At 39.2% G+C, this 26,325-nt stretch overlaps 1 protein-coding gene across 1 annotated transcript in view; it reads right to left on the bottom strand.

Moving 5' to 3' along the window:
* Window positions 1-2,062: 2,062 nt before the first annotated feature.
* LOC122793740 (purpurin-like) overlaps window positions 2,063-26,325 on the bottom strand; it is a 102,655-nt gene continuing 78,392 nt past the window's right edge. The window contains exons 4-5 of the mRNA XM_044061939.1: window positions 18,892-19,104; window positions 2,063-2,284 (exon numbers count right to left, since the gene is read on the bottom strand). Coding sequence (XP_043917874.1) covers window positions 2,274-2,284; window positions 18,892-19,104 — 224 coding nt within the window. The 3' untranslated portion in view covers window positions 2,063-2,273. The remainder of the gene's footprint in view (window positions 2,285-18,891; window positions 19,105-26,325) is intronic.

Genomic DNA, 26,325 nt, shown 5'->3' with positions numbered 1-26,325 from the left:
CAGTGTGCCTCTTTAGCCCACTTCAAAAGGAACCTTGATGATTGGATAGGAGATAGGAAATTAACCCCGGGGATCACGTCAGTCGCCCTGCTAGACAGGGGTCCAAGGAAGAAATAACCAAGGAATTGTTATGGCTAGGCTTGCATAGGCCCTAGGGCCGATAGCCTAGTACCAACCTATGAATCTATGAACCTATATATCTTGTTTTTTGTGGTGTGGTTAAGTTTTTTAACTAAGGCCTTCTTCATTTGTGCAGTGTGTGATCCGTTACTCTTCAATAATCAGCTGGTTTCTGCTGGTAGTCTGTATTAGTGGTAGTGATATGGGGGTTATGTAATAAAAATTACTGGCTTGTATACCAACTACAAGCTTATTTATCTTACACAAAATGTGTTGTAGTGCATGGAGTGCCACAATTATGCTGCAAAATTGGGAAATAGATAAACTTGTTATATGCTTCCCAAGCATGAGACTTGATTTTTTTTTAAACACCTCTATTGAATTATCACTTGTGACATAGACACTTCTACATTTATATAAAAGTAATCAAACTGTATAAACAAGTTAAAATTAACAAGTATTATGCTTCACATATATGATTTTGACAGCACTTGACAAACTTTTTAAGGGTGCCGTTAGTGCTGCTATGATCTAGTCTCACTCCAGGGACTAACAGAGGACAGCACTTACTGTCAAAAACCAGAGGCAGACAGTAAAATAGCTTTTAAAAACTGTTAGACCTTCATTTTGCCACACATATCAGCAGAAAGTGTAGCAGAACAAAGAACCTGGCAGCTTTTAAAAGCTGTTTTTACCTTCTGCTAGGAAACATTATATTTATACCTGCTGCACCTCTCACCTATCCCAGATTATGCAGAAAATCCATAGTTTTCCCTCATATTTTTGCCCTTTCCCTTGTAAAATGCTTGATTTTCTGGTAAATCACTGAAGATTACAATCAGTCAATAATAGCCAGAAATTAGAGTGTCATACTTCTTGTTCAAAACAATGCACGTTGATGCAAAACCTGTTGTTCTGTTAACTTTTTTTAGTGAATTAGAGCAATATTCGAATACTGATTTTGATCCTTTGTCGTCCCCCCCTCATTATTTTTGGATTTGTCCAGAATTCTTAAGCAAACAAGTTAAGAGATATATGCTGCTGTCTAACTGTGTTCACTACGTTCTTCACCAGCTTTCAAAGTTGGTAAAACACTTTGCAGTCTGATGCTTTTTCTTTCTTTTTTTTTGAATTTGGTAGTATATAGGGCTTATTCACTACAAAGAATTATAATCAGATTACCGATCTTAACCCTGTAGTACGGGTTCTGTATATGGATGCTAACATTTTCCTCAAAAGCAAAGCTTTCAAGGTAAACTTCTTGGCATTCATGTTTCAAACATGTAATAAGCTGGTTATAATCGGACAGCTAATCATAAACCTCTATATTTATACCTCACAATTGCAGAAGTCTATCGTAAGTAGTGCTCAAGTAAGTTATGTGCATGAATCTTTCACTGAATTATATATAAGTCCAACTCTGTTCATACAAAAGTTAAATGCATCATGTTACTTTAAAATAACAGCAGGAAATGTTATTAAAAATGATTGAAGTGCATGTAATATATATAACAGACAAATACTGATGTCATGAAAGTGGTTGTGCTTCACAAGCAATTAAACTGAAATGAAAATACCAAATCATCAATGTCAGTCCTGTAAGTAAGAGTTTCTTAAAAAAAGTAATATCAGATGTGTGTGTTTATATATATGTGTGTGTATATATCCATTTTTGAATGACAGCTTTTTTTTTGTTGCCATCTCCACACTGAAATTGCAGGACACATTGTCAATAAGTTTTAATCCCCACTTTGCTAACAAATAGTTTGTAACAGCTTTCAGTGTTTACAAATTACAAACAGGAGTACAAGTGAATCAATATAGAACTGGAAGGAAATTATCTTATAAAAGATTGATGCATGGACTGAAGTCTAATTAAAACTGTACTTCAACAATTCTTTGAAAGTCTGAACAGTTTATTTGTAAAGAAATATCATGCCATTTAAGGATTGAAGGACTGAGAGACAGTGCTTTTCCCAACTGTTTAGTACAAAGCAATTAAAATGATATTGTTTTGTGTGTACACAGTGCTGCTGACACATAATTTCATATTACATTTATTTTCTTCATCTAATGTTCTGTCTTTCAGTGAAGCTTCTTAGTCTGATGTTTTGCTGGGTCACTGTTGGGTTTTGGATCCAGTCAAGGCCGAATTAACATGCTCCTAAAATTTAAGAAACATTAGCAAATGAAATGACAGCAAGTAAATAAATAAATAATAGCATTATGTTGCTGTTGTTAAAGGAAATCACTGTAGAAGAATCACATTTCTCAAATGTTTCCTTGCTAAACAAGATACATTTAGGAAACAAAGGTTACAACGTACAATTTCAGTCTGGATGAATACTGTAGAAGCTTAAAATTATTTTCTATACCTGCAAAGCTGATGTCACTTTCTTTCAGATGTACCTCAAACAGCTTTGTAGTGATTTCTGCCATCTTACTTTACCAGGCTAATGTAGTTAACCTGCAAATCTTACAAATATAGAGTCCTATTTTAAGTGATTGAATACTCTGTGATAATAAGCAAAGAAATGCTAGGCTGCTGCAATTTGTATGCTCTCCAAACATTTTAAAAATATGTATTTGTCATAAAAAATAAAGCAGTGCAATATGTTTATATTGCAGCTACATCTAACATAGCACACAGCTGATATTAAACTAAATATTCTAGAAAGGCAAAAGTAAAGATTTTTCCACTTAGAATTCTTATCAGGATTATAAAACTTATATTAGTGATTTTTCTGTTTATAAAACATTTAGAAGAAACATTTTACTAAAGTATTCCATGGGAGCAGTTAAGAAAAACAACATTCTAATTTTATCATCTTTGCTATGTAAAAAAAAAAACAAGCTTGTGCATAATAAGTTGTAAAATTCCTTTAGAATTTAATTATTTTCTTAAGATGGCATAGGCTGCTATTGAAGAATTCCTTAAACCTGACCCCAGTCATAACAGATCTGTATCCATTTATTTATTAATTGTTATATATTTGTTTGCCAGAGTAATGGACGAATTGATATTGAGCAATTCCAGGCTCAACTTGGGTGAAATGCATAACATTTCACCAACAAAAAATGCAGAAATGCGAGTAACAAAAAAGTAGTTCAGATTAATACATAGAAAAAACTGTATATGGCTATTCTAGTGAACAAGCAGAGTGCAATGTACAATATAAACATTCATCTTTAAAGTGTGTCACTCTTCAGAAAATCTTGAGGGAAGACAAGAAACTCGGAAAGGAGATAGGTTAGGTGATATGTCTTGTGAAGAAACAGGAGTATTTAGCTTGGATTAGTAAGTGCTTTTTTGAGTTGCATTCTGAATTTGGAATGTGTTGATTTCCTTGCTGTTGATGGGAAAGCTTGCCAAAGATTAGGTGTCTGAGAGGAGAAAGCTCATGCAGTCTTGTGGAGCTTGTTTCTATTGCTAAGGAGAGTTGGTGCGTGGCTTGTGAGTAGTGCCTCAGATTGTATGGCAAGGTTGTTTTTCTGAAGTCTAACTTCAGGGGGTATAAATATGTGGGTTGGAGTAGTTTGTAGAGTAGGGATCCTACAGCATTGTTTTGTGAGCATTATGTAAAAAATTCTTATTCATAGACCCCAGATGCATGTCTGGGAAGATGTATGTGGAAAATGATTTACTATGTGCAGGGTAGAGGTGTGTGATTCTGAGGTTCATAGGTTCATAGGTAGGTACTAGGCTATCAGCCCTGGGGCCTATACAAGCCCAGCCAAAAAGGTACCCTGGCTTTTGCCACCCAAGAAAATTATTTTCCTGTGCCACTGTTGTGCAAAGCCACAGAGGTGATCCCCGGGGTGAATTTCCTATTTCCCATCCAATCATCAAGATTTTTCTTGAAGAGTGCTAATGAGGAGCTTTGTTTGATATAGATAGGTAGTTTATTCCAGAGTATTGGAAGTCTCTGGGACAGGAATCTATCCCTCCAGCATGTTCTGTTTATTCTGGTGACAAGGTTTAGGTCCCTAGAGCGTGTAGCCCGGAGGGATTGGGATTTCTTTAAGTGGAGCATGTCCAACAGCTTTGGGTTTAACATAGCTTTGTATGTTAGGCAGAGATCACCTCTGAGTAGGCGATATGCGATGGTGTAAAGCTGGAGTTTTTTGAAACGGTCTGCATAGGGCATCTGTTTGAGGCCATTAATCCTCTTTGTGAGGTATTTCTGTGGCCTTTTCAGTTGTTGTAGATATCTTGTGAGGTACATACCAAAAGAGGCGTTGTACTCTATAATGGGTCTAATGAGTGATAAGTAGGGGGGAACAATGACCTTTTTATCCTGGATGAGAAACCTTTTGTGATGAGGTGTGCCACATAGAAGGATTTCCTGACTACTGTGGTGATGTGATTATCAAAGGAGAGACTACTGTCCACCTGTGTCCCAAGGTCTCTTATCACACTTTCGGTGTTAAGTATACTACCGCCTATGTTGTAGTTCATGGGTACAGAGTTTTTACCAAAGGGGATGACAATGCACTTTTTGGCATTGAGCTTGAGGCCATGGCTTTGACACCAGGCATCTGTCTCAGTGAGGCCCTTTTGTAGGTTGTCCACATTGTTAGGAGTTTCGATTATGGCTCCTAGTTTGCAGTCATCTGTGAACTTCATTAGCCAAAGACCTTCTGTGTTAGCCTGTACTTCAGAGAAGTAGATACCAAACAGGAGAGGACCCAGGACTGAACCCTGTGGTACTCCACTTGTCACTGGTCTGAAGTCGGATTTGGAGTCTGCTACTTTCACAGTGTGGGTTCTATCAGTGAGCCAGTTGCCAACCCATCTTGTGACATAGGGAATTATACCTAGTTTAGGGAGTTTATCTATAATTCCAGAGTGGGGGATGGTGTTGAAAGCCTTGGCAAGATCTAGATAGGCTGTGTGAACCACCTTACCCTTGTCTACGGCTTTGGTGACTGCTTCAAAGAAGTCTATCTGGTTTAGGAGACATGATTTGCCTTTTACAAACCCGAACTGGGTGGGGTCCAGAGTTTGGAGATTACCAGTGTCTTTGTTTATAAGTTCCATGATGATACGTTCCATGGCCTTGCAGACCAGGCTCATCAGGCTAATGGGGTGGTAGTTCACGGGGTCCGTGGTGGCTCCCCCCTTGTGGAGTGGGATAGCCATTGCTGTGCACCATTCAGCAGGCACAAAGCCTGAGGTGAAGCTATGATTGAACATGTTACTTAGGTGGGGTGCCAGTTCATTCTGTAGTTCATGTAGAACGCAGCCTGGGATGTTGTCTGGTCCCATGGATGTTGTGTTCTTGGCTTTAGAGAGTGTGGTTTGTACCTGTGCAGCCGTGATTATAGGAACTTTGCATTCTTCCGGTATAGAGATGGGCTCTTTAATGGGTGAGAGGGGGGTAAAGTTAGCACTGAACCTATCTGCCAGGATGTTGGCAATATCAGTTGGGTCTGTATATTTAGTGCCATTGTGCTGTAACTCAGAGCAGATCTGAGTGTTGCCATTGAGGTTCTTGACATAGCTGTAGAATGCTTTGTGGTTGTCTTTAGAATCAGTGGCAATTTTGTTTTCGTAACTAGCTTTGGAGGATTTTATCAAGGATTGCAGCTTATTACTGAGGCTGACCAGGGAGCTCCTCCACTCATGTGATTTTACTCTCTTTTGCAACAGCTTTTTCTTCTGTTGTACAGTTTGTTTATGGCAGGGGACCACCAGATTGGCTTCCTTTTTTGGAGGATAGCATCTTGGTTCTGTTTGGGATAGCACGATCCATGCACTCATGTAAGTGCTTATAAAGTGCAATTGTGTAGGATTCAGTAGTTGTAACTGTATTGTCCATCTGCATGGGTGTCATGAAGTTCACCGCTTCTGTCTTAAGAAGCATGAAGTTGGCTTTGGAGAATTTTTTTACCATGGTTTCTGCTCTGTGGATAGAAGGCACCTCAAACTTTTCTTTAAAATGTGGTACACAGAATTTCCACAGGCCTTCACTAAGCATAATGGTTTCCCCAACATTGATCGGAAAAGGTAGCCACACCAGTAATAAGTTATAGTTGCTTCCAAAGCAGCTGCCTGTCCCTGATTCTTGGCTTCATCACTCCACTATGTCAGGTGGTGTTCCTGTCCCCCCCACCCCGCCGTAGCTCTGTGATCAGTACAATTTCCCCAGCCTGACAATCAATGTATCTGCATTTTATTCTTGTGTATCCCATGAATAACTAAAATCCCTACATGTCTCTGCTGTCTTTTTTCAGTGTCCCTTGTCTGCCTCCATCCACATGGCCTTCCAGTGAAGCATGCCCAATTATGCACTCACATAGCCTGTTAGTTACTGAAATTTCTGACCTCTTTTACACATTGCACACATAAGTACAATCTGACAGAAACATAGACACAGTCAGTGAATGGAAACTGTGATCTCCCTCATAAACATACTGTCAGAGCTTACCACAATTCATTACAACCACATCTGTCTCTGCAGTGATCTGACTGTCCTACCCACGGCAGTATGAGTGGGATTCTGTCTGACACCCTTTCCCTGATATAGTCATTAAACTGACTCTAAGAACTAGGTCTGCCATAGGTTCATAAAGTAAATACTAAACTATCAGTTTGCAGACTATTACAAACCTAGCCAAAATAACCAGAGGTCTGACTCAAACCCTGTATCTTATAGCTGTGATGTAAAGACCTTAACCATTATGCCAATCCCTACGTGTGCCAATATATAGTAATGAGGTACCTAAGTAAGCAGAAAATCTCTCCACAATGTGTGGTGTGCTGTATTTTACTCCAGGTAAAACTGGAGAGGGATGACTCATGCCAGCATGAATAAAATACACCACGCTTCACATGCTAGCTAGAGTTATTGCTGTTATGGCCCTTGTTGCTATACACTATTCTTATTTAAAAATAGACGTCCCTTTAAGTAAATAAACTGCATGGTGCTATTTTACTTTAAATGACTTTCTATTTCTGTATTAATGTATTTGCCACTTGTGAGTCTGCTGTGGTGGGAGATGGGGCATTTGTGAAAAATTTTTTAGCTATTTAGGCAGGTACATATGTTTAATCATGAACTGTGTACTGAAAAACCTAGTTAAGGAAAACATCTTAAGAAAATGAATACTCTCATTATGACTTCTAAGCTGTTTGGGGAGCAAAATATATATGCAGTCATTCTGAAGAGAAGGAACTAGCAAATGGCTTTTTTTAAGAAATACAGAACTGACACTCTATTGTATAAAGTTCCTTTGGTACCCCTATTATAGCTTGCTGTAAACTCCCTTCTCTACACAGTTTTAAATCTTTATGTGTAATATCTGTTATCACTAGGTAAAAAATAAAGCCAAACAGGACCAGCACTGAGGTAAATCAGTCTTGGAGAAAGAATCCAAAATGTAGAAAAACAAAAAATCTAAGTGCTGGAAACGCTGGGTGTAAGTAGTAGTCTATCCAAGAAACACAATGAATGTAGCAAAAAACAACAATTGTATTAAACCTCAGAGCTTTCGGGACTGGCCCTTCTTCAGTGTGTGTGTGCATTAAAAACCAAAAACCATTCATTAAATACTCTATAAAAAAATCACATGACACAGCCCAATTTAAAACAATAAAACAATTAAACAATTAAGATAGTAATAACACCTACATAAAAAGCTGAACATTTTGCACAGTTTGCAATATAGACAATGGCGGCCATGTTACATATTTCATAGCATCCAAACAAACACTTCCTACCTGTGACAGGATTTATAAACTAGTTGTTTGTCTCATTATCATTACAACATTTACAATTATAACATGGAAAAGTACCATTTTTTCTACTAGTTAAAGGTGGATTCTCCATTAGATCTTTATAACATAGCCTTTTCTTCAAACTTGGATACATCTGATAAGAGAAACTGGGTTTTTCACCAACTATTCTCTTAATTTCAGACATTGTTCCCAGAATATTCCAATTCTTGGTAATTATATCCCTAACACCCCGCAGATCTCCTATTGTAAGTTGTAACATAGTGCATATATCCATGCCTCTCAGTATTACTGTTAATCTCTGGAGTACCACAATTGCTAGCAAAATGCTAATGGAAAATCCACCAAACTGTGCAAAATGTTCTGCTTTTTATATAGGAAAATGTATTAGGAAGCTGAAAGAAAGAATAGTTAAACATAAGTCAGAAATACAAAGGAAAAGTAACTATCAATGCACTTGGTAGGCATATGAGCTGAAGGAGATGACCATAGATTTCATGTTAGGGTGATAGATGTTAAGTACAAGAGTAGAAGGGGTGGTGATTTTAATAATAGTCATGCAGTATCTGAGTATGAATGGGTTACTCGACTGGAGGCAGATCATCCACCAAGCTTGAACACAGCAGTAAGCATTAAACCAATTTTAAGAAGAAGCAGATGGGCTGCGGTGGTGCAGTGGTTAGCGTTGCCGCCTCACAGCAAGAGGTTCTCCGGCTTGATTCTTGGCTGGAGAGCCTTCTGTGTGGATTCTGAATGCCATCTCTGCAGTCGAGTGAACTTTAAAGACATACAGTTAGGTGTGTGAATGTGTGTGCCTTCTGTAAAGGTTGGGCACCGGTCTGGCAACTCAACACCATAAAAATTCACTGCCAATCAATATTGGACCGGTGATCTGCTGTGGTGACCCCTAACCAGGAAAAGCCAAACGTCTTTTTTTACTTATATACTTTAAGCTTATGCAGCTATTTACATATTTTATGTAAATATTGGTAAAGCTCATTGAAATCTACTTAGGATGAGTATGGTGTTTTTACTATCTTAATTGTTCATTTGTTTCATTGTTTTAAATTGAGCTGTGTCATGTGATTTTTATAGAGTATTTAAGTGAATGGTTTGTGGTTTTTAATGCACACACTGAAGATGGGCCAGTCCCAAAAGCTCTGTGATTTAATGAAATTGTTGTTTTTTGCTATATTCGTTGTGTTTCTTGGAGATACTACACCCAGCATTTCCAGCACTTGGATTTTTTTGTTTTTTTATCACTAGGTAAGAGACGTCTATAGGAACCCTCCCAGTAAGCAGACTGAAAGAAGCATGACCGTTTCAAACCCACCCGTCCCCATTCCCCTAGCAGTCAGTCCATACTGCAGCACTTGGCTTGTCAGAATTGCAGATAGACATATTGAGTATAAAGAACTACATAAGATGATGACTGTATGATGAATCTAAGTCTGCAATAGTGTGCATAGCTTCAACTCATCATGGTATTTTGTAAAACAATATGTTAAATAATTCTAGCAAATAGAACAGTGTCTCCTTCTGAAGAGGAGGAATCAGGTTCACGGTTTCCTACCATCTAAAAGAGCCTGATTCCAAAAGACTTGCTCTCATTGTAAGCAATCATTTACACTGAGAGCAGGCTCAGAGAAGGTGTTTTGGAAGCTGGCCCTCACTGTATGCCTGCTTATAGATAGGCCTTATACAGACATAAGTCACTTACAATGAGAGCAAGTCTTTCGGATTCAGGTCAGACTTACACTGAGAGCCACTGTTTTGGAATCTGGCCCAAAGTATTGAGAATGCAAATATTTTTGAGTGCGTAAGTTAGGAGGAATTAGTATTTAAAAGCATCCAGTCCAAATAAATATTGTCATCACGAAAGGCTGGGGCAAAATATATCTAGTGAAGTCAGAAAATGGTTAGAGTTTCAGAACTGGTTGGTGCAACACTGATACTTTCATATAGTATAGAAATGTATGTGTGCTGAAATATTCAGTGAATTGATATTTGCCTCAGTTCTGGTATGGGAACATAGTACCAGTCATTGGAATTAGGGTAGGCATTATGAAATTTTTAAAAATCTCAGAACACAGTCTGTGCTATGTACTGAAGATTAGCAATGAACTAATCTCTCTTTGTATTGCCCACCTACATAGTGAATACATTTGAATTTATCATTTTTTGACACAGTATTGGCAACATTCTGTTATGACTGCCCCTGCTGATCCTAACACTTAGCAAGGGCATTATTGCATATAGGGGCAAAAAGAGAGTACCTCCCACATGTAAAGTAAAGCATATGACCTACTTTCTGACCATCAACATGGCTTTCATAATGCCTTCAGCAATATGACAGCTTTACTGACTGCACAGATGCAATTTACAGTAATACTAATGAAAGCCTCATTACCTCTGCTTTGTTTGTAGACAATGATCAGAGCATGTGGTGACACCACAATCAGATGGTTTTAAGGCGGCTAACTCAATGACAAAACCTTTAAACTTAATGCCGATAACTGTCACAAAATGGGATCCTCGGTGCTGGAATCTGCCAATGCTCCGTGTTATTTCCTCTTCTATTTTCCCTCTTTATTAATGACATTACTTCTGACTTACCTTCTCTTGATGTTATCATGTATGCAGATGATACAGTGCTGATCATATCTAATAAATCACATTCAGTTCTAAACTGACAAAAAAGCTTTGCTAACCTCTGCCTATAGTCTTCCTCTAACAAACCACTAATCAACCTCCAAAAACTAAAGTCTTGCTATTTTCTGCAACACAGAAAGCAGCAAACAACATTCCTGCTCATCAAAGACATCAAGGACAGTAAACAGTATCATCACTAAAGTCTCTCACTTCAAGTACCCGAGTCTCACTTTGCATTCTTCCTTAACATTCCCTACCCATACTGATAACGTAACTAGCAATATTATATCACAACAAAAACCAATACAGGATTCCTTGTATCCTTTTTCCTTTTGCCCGTAGAGCTATAGCAAAAATTAAGCTTGGTTCATGGCTGTAAACAGTCAACAGTCCAGCCCACCTAGCCAGTAAATAAATAAATAGGTTTTGCTTCTCCCCACATATTCACACACACAGATTGCTTTAATGTGACCTATAACCTGTAGAATTCAATTAAAAAAACAAATAAATCTGTTGGGGGGAAAATATAAAAAAAAATAAAAAATGTACAATAAGCTGGTTGTATAAGTGTGCACAGCCTTAAACTAATACTTTCTTGAAGCACCTTTTGATTTAATTACAACATTCAGTCTTCTTGGGTACACACCTGCCATCAATTAAAGATTCTCTGATTAACCCCAAATATAAAGTTCAGCTGTCCTAGTAGAATTTTCCTGACATTTACCCAGATACCTGCTACAGCAAAAGCCATGGTTCTCAGAGAGCTTACAAGGCATCACAGGGATCTCATTACTGAAAGGTATCAGTCAGGAGAAGGGTACAATAAATTTCCACAGCATTGGATATACCATGGAACACAGTGAAGACAGTCACCAAAAAGTGGACAAAATATGGGAAAACAGTAACGTTACAAAGAACTGGACGTCCCTCCAAAATTGATGAAAAGACAAGATGTAAAATGGTCAGGGAGGCTTCCAAGAGACCTACAGCAACACTGAAGGAGCTGCAGGAATTTCTGGCAAGTACTGGTTGTGTACTACATGCGAGAACAATCTCCAGTATTCTCCATATGTCTGGACTATGAGGTGGGGTTGGAAGACAGAAGCCTTTTCTTATACAGAAAAACATCCAGACCTGGCTAAAATTTGCAAAACAATACATCTCCCAAAAGCATGTGGAAAAATGTGTTATGGTCTGACTAGCCCAAGGTTGAACTTTCTGACCACAATTCCAAAAGGTGCATTTGGCGCAAAAACAACACTTCGCATCACCAAAAGAACACCAACCGCACAGTGAAGCATGGTGGTGGTAGTATCATACTTTGGGGTTGCTTTTCTTCAGCTGGACCTGGGGCTTTAGTCAAGGTGAAGGGAATTATGAACAGTTCCAAATACCAGTCACTTTTAGCCCAAAACCTTCAGGCGTCTGCTAGAAAGCTGAAGATGAAGAGGAATTTCACCTTTCAACATGACAATGACCCCAAGCATACATCCAAATAAACAAAAGAATGCCTTCACCAGAAGAAAATTAAAGTTTTGGAATGGCCCAGCCAGAGCCCAGACCTAAATCCAATAGAAAATCTGTGGGGTGACCTAAAGAGGGCTGTGCAGAAGAGATGCCCTCGCAATCTGACAAATTTGGAGCGCTTTTGCAAAGAAGAGTGGGCAAATATTGCTAAGTCAAGATGTGCCATGCTGATAGACTCCTACCCAAGATAACTGAATGGTCTAATTAAATCAAAAGGTGCTTCAACAAAGTATTAGTTTAAGGGTGTGCACACTTATGCAACTAGCTTATTGTACGTTTTGTATTTTTTATATTTTTTCCCTAACAGATGTTTGTTTTTCAGTTGAATTGTACAGGTTATAGATCACATTAAAGGTGGGAAAAGTTTTGAAATGATTTATTGTAGTCTCATTTTTTTATATCACAAAAACCTGGCATTTTAACAGGGGTGCATACACTTTTTATATCCACTGTATGTATATATATATATATATATATATATATATATATATATGTGTGTGTGTGTGTGTGTGTGTGTGTATATTGGCATGCTGCAATTTTTAAAACGGCTGTTATAAGGCTTTTTAGCATCCCAAACATTCTATATTTTTGCTTATTGCCCTATTGTGTTTACTCTCATACTATGCCATAATGCCTTTCTGCATTTAAATACTCTGAAACATGCACGTACAGGTAAGAGAACATACTAAAGTGGTGGGTGTAATCAAAGGCAGCAACCTGTAGTCCAGGAAGGAGGTAGATTATGCTTTTAGCAATACTAGTCAGAAAACGGGCGTGCTCTAAAAATCCAAATGTTATAGCCCATAGGCTGTTCCACCAACCACTGTGTAAACATTATTCTACCATCACATTTATCCACGTCTCCCTTTTAACTCACTAAAAGATTCAAATAGCAGACATGAAAGTGGAGGTAATAATACTGCTAGATTTGCAGTTAGGTCTCACCCTTGTCAAGCATTACAAATAATTGATTGGCTAGAATTTCACAGAAAATTTATAGCCAAATTAAAACAATACCTAACAAAAAGTCATTATTGCCCAGGAACAGAATAACACATACCCTTGCCTAGCTACCATTATCCATAGGTTCATAGATTAGTACTAAGCTAACTGCCTTGCAAGTCATTTTAAGCCTAGCCAATTACCCCTTGTGAGACTCAAACCCTGCACCTTGTGTTTTTAAGGCAAACACCTTAACCATTAGGCCACCCTCCCAACCCACAAATAATGCCTCACTATAGACATAACTTACTATTTTCAGATTGATAATTGTATAATCTAAAATTACAGACCCCTTCCATATTCTCACTCTCTCTCCCCACTATCATCTTCTATAACTTTCTCTGCTCTATCATTCTCTGACATAACTTCTCCCATAAACTCTGTATTTTCAACTATTCTCTTTATATGTACTCTTAACTTTCTTTGCCTAAAACCCTTTCCTTCACCTACTTTTGATATATTCCAGTGCTATCTGTAATTATAGCATGTTAAATATATACTATTATATATTAGCTCATACAAACTCATTCATGTTTACTTTTCATCTGAGTCACTCATTTGATATTGTATGTGTGACTGTAAACATATATAGAGTTATTTGTCATGACTATTCTAGATCATTCACTTTTTTATGCAATACTCTTCTTCTGTTATACTTTGTAAATTGTCTTCTGGCAGTTAATATGGAAGCCTATGCTCATGAATTGCTTGCTGTAGCCAGGTGGGGTTGGATTCCCTCCAGTGCTATTTGTCTGCTGTATGACTGAGCAAGTCACTGAACCAAGAGATTCTTGTGGGTTGCCCCTCTTGCACCTGAAAAAATGGGATGTGGTCATTGGGTTACTAGACTGGCAAAAAAATATACATATTTTGTACCACTCTCTTGTTATTATACTTTGTAATTATGTATTTATTTCATGTGTGTGAATTTATATGCACTTTCTTACCAGGTCAATGAATGGAAATGAATAAATACATTAAAGTAAATACATAAATTAAATAAATACATAAATAAATACATCTTTTGATCTCCAATTCATCCTGAAAAGTATGAGATATTTGTTACTACCAGTAAACAAAAGATATTTGTGCTCCTGTGTTGATTTACTACAGTTATTTACTATTGACCTTGAAAATAACCTCTGCTAATTTGTTTCTATAACATTTTGGAACCTCTCTATAACCTCCCAAATAATCTGGGACTGCCCTCTACCTACAAAAAAACAACTAAATAAATGCACAAATATCTTTAACGTTCTGTTTGGAAACATTCCATGACTCATTTATTTGTGCCAAACTGCACATACTCCATTTTTGTCCTGGTTAAGCACTTAACACTTATCAGTGTGTCATATTCTTATCATCTATAGAGTTAAATACAAAGCTGTGGAATTCCAATGATTTATAGTGACTTAACATCAATATGGGGACCCAATATGGCTTTCTTATCTGGGGTTTATGTTGAATCATTTTGGCTATGTTGCTTTACCCACATGTGAATGGCTGAAATGCTGAGGCTTGCAGACAGTTGACATCCTGCCCATGTAATGTAAGCCACTATAAACCAGTCATGATATAATTTATTAGGTGTAAATGTTTTAGCTGGGGAAACTCATGTCTGTGTACTTAAATCTTTTTTCTGTGGAACTTGGACCACTGGTATTTATCTAAACTCCAGTTTAAGTCCATATTCTGCAGCACAGGTGATACCACATCAACTATTAGAACACGATAAGCACAAATCTTTCCTTCTGATTACATGACAGAATGTTGTTGTTGTTGTCTGTCTTTCGGCTTTTCCTGGTTAGGGGTCGCCACAGCGGAACTCCGGTCCGCTAATGACTGGCAGTTGGTTTTTATGGTGTCGAGTTGCCAGCCCGATGCCCAACCTTCAATGAAGGCACGCCCATTCAACGCATGTCTTTCGAATGCCCACTTGACCGTGGGGAAGACATGCAGACTCCACACAGAAGGCACTCCCAACCCAAGCCGAGAATCGAATGGGAGAACCTCTTGCTGTGAGGCAACAATGCTACCTCTGAATAATTAGCCAAATATTTTATATACAAATAAAAACAACATGCTGGAAGATAGCCAGTGATCTAAGTCCAAGTGATTGCTGCAGTTACTTCCACTCAAATAACTCTTTCCCCACCTTCTCTCCTCTCAGATTTCAACAGATGCCTAGCTGCATTCACCCAGATACCATCATGTTTGCCACCAGGTCATTTCATGGTCCCTTCCACTTCTCTGTTAAGAAAAAAAAGCATTTTCTCATACTTTACTTTCTTGGTGCTACCTTACCCACTCAATCAGTCCATTTTAACTCAATCCCCAGCAGTCTGCCAGTGTTCTACCCTAGTTTCATTTTAAATAAATAAATACACTCAGTGCGTATCTTACCCCCGATCCCTTCTATCCTCCACAGTGCACATGTTCACTAAGTACAGCCTTTCTTCATACTATACCCCCATCCACTTGAAGCTGTAGAGGTTCTCCTCTGTGTTGTATCCACTACCTTGATGTCTTCTCTATAAGCTCTTCAGAACTTACTTTTCTTAACAGAGTAAAGGCATGGTTGCACTTGGAATAAACACCTTACTCAAGCTAATACACAATGAAGTAGTTATTTTTATATTTACTTTTCCAACTCTCTGACTCAGCTCAAAAACATACGAATTTATACACAGAGAATTAAAGAAGTAAAAATATTTCCTTATGAATAAAGGCATAAGATTCTGACCACTTTACTAAATCCAGTTTATCATACTGATAGAGCACCTGTACTGCATTTTTAGGCCTTAATGAGGCAGTGTCTGTCTTGGTTAAATAATAATGTGAACTTCCAGGCTGAAAAAAAATATGAAAAAAGTACAAACTGCTATTAATAGTGCCAAGGAAAGGGATTCCTTTATTTCACAAAGATTATCTGAAACAATCTTAAAATGTGTTTTAATACTTACTTCCCAAGGATACATTTAAATGAGAATTCATGGTATCCAAGGCCCTTGCTGTTACAGGTCCTGAGCAAGTACTCGGTGATGTAACAAATGCAGAATATACTCTACATAGCCTTATCAGCTCTCTAAAAGGGAAAGTAGTGGCATCTTTTTATCTCTGTGGGCATCAAATACCCCCCGGCAACAAAATATGTTTGATCTTTACCATAGTAGAACCCGCTGACTCTGTTGCAAGATTTAACTTAAAAGTAAGAATACAGCTGCAGCTTACTTTCCTTTCTCATCTGACATCTATAGATCTTGTGTCACTTGTCGGTACTTACCAGTCTGTTCTGAATCATGACATACCACTGCCCTTTAGCCTTGTTATTCATGCCAGCTGCTGCAGAAGGTTTAGCTGCATCCTACTACTACTCCACTGTGCTTTATGTCACTAGTAAAGTGATGACACTTATTCACAGCTTGCTAATTTTGTGGGATGAAAATAAGCTTAAACAGGACTTGTCCCTTTAACAACCCATGCAGCACTCCTAAGATTATTAGCTTCTCACTAGACAACGCTCCCTTTTCTCTTATCTCTAGTATCAACGTTCTACTGGTGAACAGAACAGGTTTTTATTCTACCTCATGCATTTATATATTAAATTATGTTGACTGGATAGAGTTCTCTGAAGTTGTGACTATTTCACTTGGAGACATCTTTTTAATTTCGATGCATTACTTATATGCCTTATCTTTCTAGTGGTTATCCTATACTCCAATGACAGTAGCTTGAGTAAGCAGCCGTAGTGTGATTTCTTTTTATCATAGTTCCTTGAAATTACAGTGGGGTTTTTCACTTTTCTCCACTGTTGTGATGGTGGATTCGGGATATATATATATATATATATATATATATATATATATATATATATATATATATATATATATATATATCGGTATATAGATTTACTATCAAATTTTAGAATGTAGGTTGGACGAACACGAGAATGCCAAATGGCAGTTGGCCGATTCCCGTGTTTCCAAACGTTATGTGAGCGAGAGTACATGTCAGCAAATGACAGTGTGCATTCGCTGATATGTATACTCAATGTTATGATTAGAGATCTTGGTACAGTACGGCTTGGGAAATTTATCCCTTTCCTCACTACAGTGTGATCTCGGAGCTGGAATATATAGTGTGCAGGGGGGGGGGAGGCTTGCCCCCCCTGAAAAAAATGTGAATTGCAGTGTAGGAGTTACACTTACCTTTGCTTCTATATGGACTTCACTTTCAAAATTCGACAAAAATGTTGAAGCTGCTGAATTTGTTCAGCAGATTCGAGATTTTCACCTACTTAATATGCAGGACTTTCAATATTAAATATGTTTTTTTTTTGTCAAAGTCAAGATTTTGATAGTAAACTATATATATATATATATATATATATATATATATATATATATATATATATATAGGTAAATGTCTATAAGAGCCAAGTGACACACATCACATAGTTGGGGGGGAGGTGGGGGCTTGCCCTCCCACTAAAAGAATATTTTCTGTTTTGGTGTTTTTTGAGTTATGCCTCCTAATATTCAAAAAACGATGAAGTGTAGCACATTTTAAGTGGAGTCAAACAAATGTATGCAAATCCTTTCTAACTATCTTCTGTGTGGCAGCACCGTATCAAAGTGTTTATTGAAGTCCAAGTGCATGAAAATAGATGTTTCCTTTTTTAAAACATGTATTGTGTATCTCAGCTATGGCTCTTCCTCATGGTGCCACAACAATGGTATCAAGCTTAATGCTAACACATGTAATATTGAATCCTTTAACCAACAGGATCAGCCTTGCTTCTGCCACATTAATGGTTCCCCCCTAAAAGCATTCACAGTTAGCAGAGACCTGGGTGTATTTGTTGTCACTGAGCTCTCTTTTGACCACCATGTAGCAATGGTTGCTGGAAAATCCTTCTATTAAGTCCAGGTGGTCACTAAGGATATTTCGTCCAGGTCCAAGGATGTTATCATCATACCTCTTTACTCCTCTCATATGAGGCCATAATTAATTACAGTGCTCCCTTTGGCATGTACCCGTCCAGACATATGATACAACTTGAAACCCCCCTGAGTTCCATTACCAATGCAGAATGACTTAAAGCTCTGTTTCTCTTTCCTGTCTCATATAGATTGTTTAGAGGTGACCTTTGCATGGCCTACAAAGCCTAGAGTGACCTTGTCCTGAGTAACCACCTTCATATTCACAAAACCAGCAACATCATGAACACCTGCATTAAAGACATTAATGTTCCTTATAACATGCACTGAACCTGCTGGCATGATAGACAACTCATTCAAAGAAGTCTGGTACTATACATCTTTGTCAAAAATTCTCCAAACATTTCTGACAACTTTCTAAATGTTTGGGGAGGAGTTAGTCTTATATATTACTGTGTTTTCTTATTTGTCACCATCCTGAGGTCATTTTAAAATGTGAGTTTTGCCCTGCTCTGTCCATCTCTCCATATACCCCCAAAAATATCCAGTTTTCTTGCCCTTTTGTGAAAACAGTCTTGATAACACCACTGCACAGACCCTTAGGTAAATAAAGGAACATATAGCATCATATTATCTAGAGTAGTGTGTTGAAAAAACAATATACACCATTAATAGTGTGATAACATTTTATTGACAGGATTACCATTTATGTGCTAATTTTCAATGCATGAACCATGGTGCTTCTCCCTGTATCTAGTGCCCTTCCCGTATAACATGTGAGTCAGTTGGGTAGCTATGAATTAATAACATGAACCTCAGAAATTTAAATGACATCTTAATAGTTAAGAAAAATGGACTGCTGTACTCTTGCTCTGGTTTCAGAATGTCTCTGACTTATTCATTAATACATACCTGACTGTAGCACTTTATGAAATTCTCCAGCCATGCAGACCTCTTCCTGTTTCTTTTGGACTAAGCGCTGTAAGGCTTCAGGAAGACTGCCAGGAGAGCGAGAAAAGATGATAGCATATCCGTCATCACACGTCCCATCATCCTTTAGTGTACGGCAGGCATAGGTGATGGCATAGTTATCGTAGTCTGTATCCAAAACCCAGTAGTTGTCTCCTGTAGGAAGGATTACACTTTACTAGAAAAGCTCACCAGACTCTGCTACACCTTGCTGTGAAGGAAAGGTTAGTTTGCTTTTTATTTGTTGTATTTTATATTATTTAATTGCCTTTTTCTATTTTGAATACTGTGATTTGTTTTCTTTACCTTGTGTTTTACCTGTATTCTGCTTTTAATTGCATATTAAAACTTCAAAAGAGACCACAGCTCTGTCTCTTGTGAGTCAGGCAGAAATTTTTTCCCACCCACCCAGCCGCTTACTGTCATGTTCTTAAACGCCACTGTCTTTCTAGTTGCGTGCCTCTTATGTTAATTTGACCATATATCTCATTTCCTCTCTACTTTCATTGGCTTGTGTGAGTAATCACAAAATTATCATTTTTGAAATTACTCCCCTTCAACTATTTAAATTTATTGGCCATCCTACTGTATTGCATAGTCCCAGAATACAAAAGTGACCACCCTCTTTCAATCTATTTTGCTGTTTTATAAATAGTAACTCTCCACTAAAACTTAACTTTTTAGACAGCTAAAACTTAAGTTACCTACTTTCACATCCAACTCCTCTAGTGCACACTGCAGTGTTTAGGATAAACCATTTTTTTCATCTTACCTTTAAGCATCCCTGTGACTAGCACTTGCTCTAAAACCTGCTGGAAAGCACTAGGAAGCCTTAAACTGATACAAGCACTCAACTCTCCTTGTTAATAAGGAGAAGTTAAATGTAGGCACTAAACAGCCTATAACTGCAAAGTACCTTGCTAAGGCAAGGGAAAACAGCTCCTGTACTTTACAAAAAAAGCACCAAACCAGGCATGTACAAGGGTCAGCTTCCGGTGATTTTTCCTGTCCACCTGGTGAATCTGGGCATACTGGAGCAATGCAGCAATTGCCTCATGTACACAGACAATCCTCTCCTCCTACCACCCAACACTACAACCTGTGAGAGATGCACTTGCATAGGCAAACTAGAAGCAAAGCTCTCTCCACACAAGATTGTGCTGGACAGTCAAGACGAGAAGGTTAACACCTGCATTACACCTCAAGCAACACGTAGCCCTTATAAACCCACACCACCAACACCCACACATAGCAACATTAAATCCACATATGTGGAGGCACTTAACTGTAACCTGCCCAAGCAACAAGGACCTCCAAAGCTGAAATGCAAACAAACACCAATCACAACCAAAGTGTCACATAGCTCACAACACCAGCATGCCACCCAGCAACAACTCCTAAGGCAAGACAATGTACATACCATTTTAGTCATAGGTGACTCTATAGTCAGGCACACTGATGTCCCACTCACCAGGCTGAACAAGGAGAAAATTACAGTCAGCTGCCTGTCAGGTACCAGGATCTGCCACATAACACATGCACTCAAGTCACTCCACAACAAGTACAAATATGACTCTGTCATTGTCCATGTTGGAGTGAATGACTTGAGATGCACCTCCCTGGACTACATGAAAAGAGACATGGAAGAGCTCTCAGATCATTTGGCCCAGGCAGGTATGACCCTAGCCCTGAGTAGCATCCTGCCTTTGCCCAGAATTATACCACAATATAAGGACAAAATGATTGACTTCAACAATTGGCTAAGCTTCTGGTGTCATTCAAAGGGGATCCAGTATCTGTCTGCCTGGGATGACATGATCGACAGAGCACGATGCTTTGCCAGAGATGGTCTGCACCTGTTGCCCCTGGGATTCAGGTTACTGGCTAAGGCTCTTGCCACCCCTATAGTGCCTTTTTTAGGCAAAGTTCAAAGGACAAAACCACCACTGTAACAAGTACAAGCATGCAAAATCTGAAGGTAATGCTACTCAATGCTAGAAGTCTAAACTTCAAAATGCACTCTCTCGAGACACTCCTAAAAATGGAGAACATCAGTATCTGTGCAGTAACTGAGACCTGGTTCAAGGCTTCAGAGAGCACCCCTGCAATACCAGGCTACAACTCTTACCACACGTTTTGGCCACCAAACCAGGACCGAAACACTAAAGGTAGAGGAGTGTCCATATTCACCAAGGATATTCACACTACCAGGCTAGTTGCCCAACACAATGCGTCTGAAATTTTCCAGGTGCAACTAACACTAGGTAAGACTGAGATCCAAATTGTAGCTTGCTACAGATCCCCCACCATGCCCCAAGATTCTCACTACACCTTTCTAAACATACTGGAAAATATTAAGATACAACCAAACACCGTAATACTGGATGATTTCAACTACCCTACCATTAACTGTGAAAACTACTTGTGTACCAACACCTTTGCCCAACGGTTCTTGGAATTCATAAATTCCAATGCCCTGAATCAACTAATCCATAGTCCCACCAGGGGCTCCAATATCCTAGACCTGGTCATTACCAACATGGGAAATCAATGCTCCACACCTATAGTCACTCCCTCGTTGGTTAGGTCTGACCATAAGCTAATCACCCTTAACATCCACATCCCACCCCCACCCCCCAGTAAGGCAGAATCCATAAAAAACTTCTCCAAGGCCAACTTCATGCCACTCAAGTCAGAAGTTACAAACTTCATGACACCCATGCAGACAGGAACTGAAAGTTTGACTGCTGAATCCTACACTAAGGCACTGTACGAGCACATCCACTCATACATGAATCGTGCCATCCCAAATAGAACCAAGATGCTCTCCTCCAAAAAAAGGAAGCCAATCTGGTGGTCCCCTGCCATAAACAAACTTTACAACAAAAGGAAGAAACTGTTGCAGAAAAGGGGAAAATCCCAGGATGCAAAAAATGTCCTTACCAGCCTCAGTAAAAAGCTGAGATCCCTCATAAAATCCTCCAAAGCTAGTTATGAAAATAAAATTTCCAAAGATTCCAAAGACAACCACAAGGCATTCTATAACTATGTCAAAAATCTAAATGGCAATGCTCAGATCTGCTCTGAGCTACAACAGAATGGCATTAAATATACTGATCCCAAGGATATTGCCAATATCCTGGAAGATCAATTCAGTGCCACCTTCACCCCCCTCTCACCCCCTAAATGGCCCATCTCAATGCAGGAAGATTGCCAAATTCCGGTAATAACGGCCACACAGGTAAAAAACACACTCTCCAAAGCTAAGAATACAGCATCCATGGGACCAGATGACATCCCGGGCTGTGTACTACATGAACTACAAAATGAACTGGCACCTCACCTAAGTGTCATGTTTAAACATAGCCTCACCTCAGGCTTCTTGCCCACTGAGTGGCGCACAGCTATGGTTATCCCACTCCACAAGGGGGGATCCACCTTGGATCCCAGGATCTACCGCCCCATCAGTCTGACAAGCCTGATCTACAAGGCTATGGAACGTATTATCATGGAACTTAAAAACAAAAACATTGGCAACCTTCAAACACTGGACCCCACCCAGTTTGGGTTCATGAAGGGACGATCTTGTCTCCTGAACCTGATTAGCTTCTTCGAATCAGTCTCCAGAGCCGTGGACAAGGGTAAGGTGGTCCACACATGCTATCTGGACCTCGCCAATGCCTTTGACACCATCCCCCACTCTGGAATCATAGATAGACTTACTAAGCTGGGCATTAATCCCTGCATCACTCGATGGGTTGCCAACTGGCTTACTGACAGAACCCACACTGTAAAAGTAGCCGACTCCAAATCCAGCTCCAGACAAGTGACAAGTGGAGTACCTCAGGGTTCAGTCCTGGGACCGCTCTTGTTTGGCATCTACTTCTCTGACATACAGGCCAACACTAAGGGACTCTGGCTAACAAAGTTCGCAGATGACTGCAAACTGGGAGGCATTATTGAATTCCCAAATTATGTGGATACTCTACAAAAGGGCCTTACAGAAACAGATGCTTGGTGCCAGAGCCATGGGCTCAAACTCAATGACAAAAAATGTATAGTTATCCCCTTTGGTAAAAAAACATGTACCCATGAATTGCCACATAGGTGGCAGTACACTAAACACCAAAAATGTGATAAGAGACTTAGGGACACAGGTGGACAGTGGTCTCACCTTCGATAACCACATTGCCACAACAGACAGGAAGTTCTTCTATGAGGCACACTGCATCACTAAGGGCTTTTCATCCAGAAAAAAGGAAGTCATTGTCCCACTGTACTCATCCCTCATTAGACCCATTATAGAATACAATGCCCCATTTGGTAGGTACCTCTCAAGACATCTGCAACAACTGGAAAGGCCACAGAAATACCTTGCTAAAAGAATCACAAGCCTAAAGCAGATGCCCTACGCTGACCACCTTAAAAACTCCAACTATACTCTGTCACATATCGTCTACTCAGAGGCGATCTCTGCTTAACATACAAGGCCATGTAAAACCCAGAGCTGTTGGACATGCTACACTTAAAGAAATCCCAATCCCTCAGAGCCACACACTCCAGGGATCTAAACCTTGTCATCACAATAAACAAAACATGCTGGATGGATAGGTTCCTGACCCAGAGACTCCTCAGACTCTGGAATACACTGCCCATACATGTCAACCAGAGCACCTCTTTGGCCCTCTTCAAAAGGAACCTTGATGATTGGATGGGAGAAAGGAAATTCACCCCAGGGATCACGTCAGTCGCCCTGCTAGACAGGGGTCCAGGGAAGTAAATTGTCTGGGAAGAAATAGTCAGGGAATTGTTATGGCTAGGCTTGTATAGGTGCTAGGGCCAATAGCCTAGTACCAACCTATGAACCTATGAACAAGTATTTCTAAACATGTTTTGTTTCCACTATGGTATGTCTTTTTTTTAATTCAGCAGAAACTGAGAATTTGAGGATTGCTATCTAGATCCCAAAACACAGTGTAGAAAATACTTACTGGTCATAACTTACTGTGACTGATTACCAAAATATTGTTAAACATATATTTGGGTTGTGTGTTTACTTAACTGGTAAAAGCTAAGTGCTTAACTGATAAAAACAAAGTGTCCAAGTCTATACAATCATTTGAATAACAAACATTTTCTAGTACAACACTGCAAACATAACAATCCAAAATCTACCATCTTTACATCTGTTTCCAAAAACAAATCCATTACAAATATTCACTTTTAACAAAATGCATTAGTCTGTCTATAGAGAGCCTGGGGCCAGAGACCCCAGCATAGGACAGGGCCACCGTCCCACAAGGAAAAAATAAGTTATTTTCATCATTTACAATATCATCATTTATACACACTCATCCCTAGAGCCAGAAAATGTGAAATGTCATAGCAAGGTCAACTCATGCACACACACACACACACACACACACACACACACACACACACACACACACACACACACACACACACACATATGTATGAGTATAGTTAAACATGTAGACACTTAACAATAGAGATATCAAAATACAGACAGTATGGAATGTAGATGTATCAAAAGGTTAGGTAAAAATCCATATGTCAATATCCAAAAAGAGCTTCCACCAGTAAGGCAAGTGCAAGGCCCCAAAGTAATAATGATAAAACAAAAATCCATATGTCATCTGGTGGATAGCCAATTGGCTTACAGACAGGACCCAGGAAGTTAGAATTGGGGAGTCTACCTATACAAAGAGGCCACTCACAAGTAGAATCCCTCAGGGATCGGTCCTTAGACCGCTCCTTTTTGGCATTTACTTCTCAGAGGTCAAGGCCAATGTCAGTGGTCTCTGGCTGACTAAACCTGCAGATGATTGCAAATTAGGACCTGTCATTGAATCTCACACTGGCACAAATGTTCTCCAGGAGGGGTGACACAGACAAACAACTGGTGTCAGAGTCATGAACTAAAACTAAATGCCAGGAAATGCATAATAGTATCCTTTAGGAAGTCATCCATCCCTGGTAACTATCACATTGGCAGCACACCCCTTAGAGCTGACCCAGTAGTCAGGGACTTAGGGACACCCATAATAATCTAGCCTTTGATCATCATGTGTCTACAGTGGTGAGGAAATCATTCTATGTTGCACTGTGCGCAACTTATAAACAAAGGTATGGCATCTAAGTCCAAGGAACTCATTGTTCCACTGTACTTGGCATTCATCAAACCTATAATTGAGCACAATCCACCCTTTGTTATGTACCTAACCAGGCATATCCAACAACTGGAACATCCACCGAGGTGCCTCAGTAAAAGAATACAGGGCGTAAGTAACATGTCCTATGCAGACCACCTCAAGGCCCTATCCCTTTATTCTGTCTCCTACAGGCTTTAGAGGGGAGATCTATGCCTGGCATATAGGGCATTGTCAGACCCCACTTTGATGAACCTCCTGCATATTTACAAAACAAACAGCACAAGAATTACCCATTCTAAAGACTTAAACCTTGCCTGTGATATAAATAGAACCTGCTGGAGAGACAGGTATGTATCCCAAAGACTACCCCATCTCTGGAACAGTCTCCCCATCCATGTGAAGCAGAGTTCCTCCCTAACCCAGTTCAAGTGTAACTTGGACAATTGGTTGGTGAAAAGGAAATTCATCCCTGCTTTGACATCTATGTATATAATGGACACAGGTAACATGTAAATGGTTCATCTCCCAGGCCTCTGCTTTTAAATGTTTCATTTCTCAAGCCCCTGGTTACACTTATCAAGTGTACCAGAACTTGTCAGAGATTTGGGATGCAGGACTAGGCTTAAAAAGTCCCTTGTGATTGTTAGCCTAGTAAACACCTATGAACCTTTAAAATACAGTCACTCAAAATACTGAGCAAAACACCTAAACCCACATTCAATTAATAGCAACCCCCCCCCCCCAAAAAAAAGACAGGCAAGCACTATTAATGTTGCAATCAGTTTAAACATACACTAACATGAAACAAAAACCCTAAATAATACCATACTCATCAATAAACATGTACAACATAAGGATTTCCCCTTATCTAACCCTTATTCTAACCCTAACCTGCTAATGCTCACACAGACACATTCCCTACCTAATACCAACCCATTTACTTCTCTTTGCACACTGAACAGTCAACATTTTGACCTGTCTACATTCTGACCTGTGTGTGTATTCTGATGGTGTCCTTCTGGGTGTCTGCATTCTGAATGGCAACAATACATACATGTGTTTGTGGTTTCAGTACATCTGTCTTCACTAGCCACACCTTATTAAATGATCTACCTGACTGTGATGAGGTCATAAGAAGGCCAAAACATGCATGTCCACAGCTAGTGGAGTTTGGCTTTATTGGCCTTCATGTATCCATAAAGAC

This window comes from Protopterus annectens, chromosome 2.part0 (assembly GCF_019279795.1).
Source record: "Protopterus annectens isolate FY-2018-M chromosome 2.part0, PAN1.0, whole genome shotgun sequence".
Lineage (NCBI taxonomy): Eukaryota > Metazoa > Chordata > Ceratodontiformes > Protopteridae > Protopterus > Protopterus annectens.
This window is presented reverse-complemented; position numbering and strand designations above follow the sequence as displayed.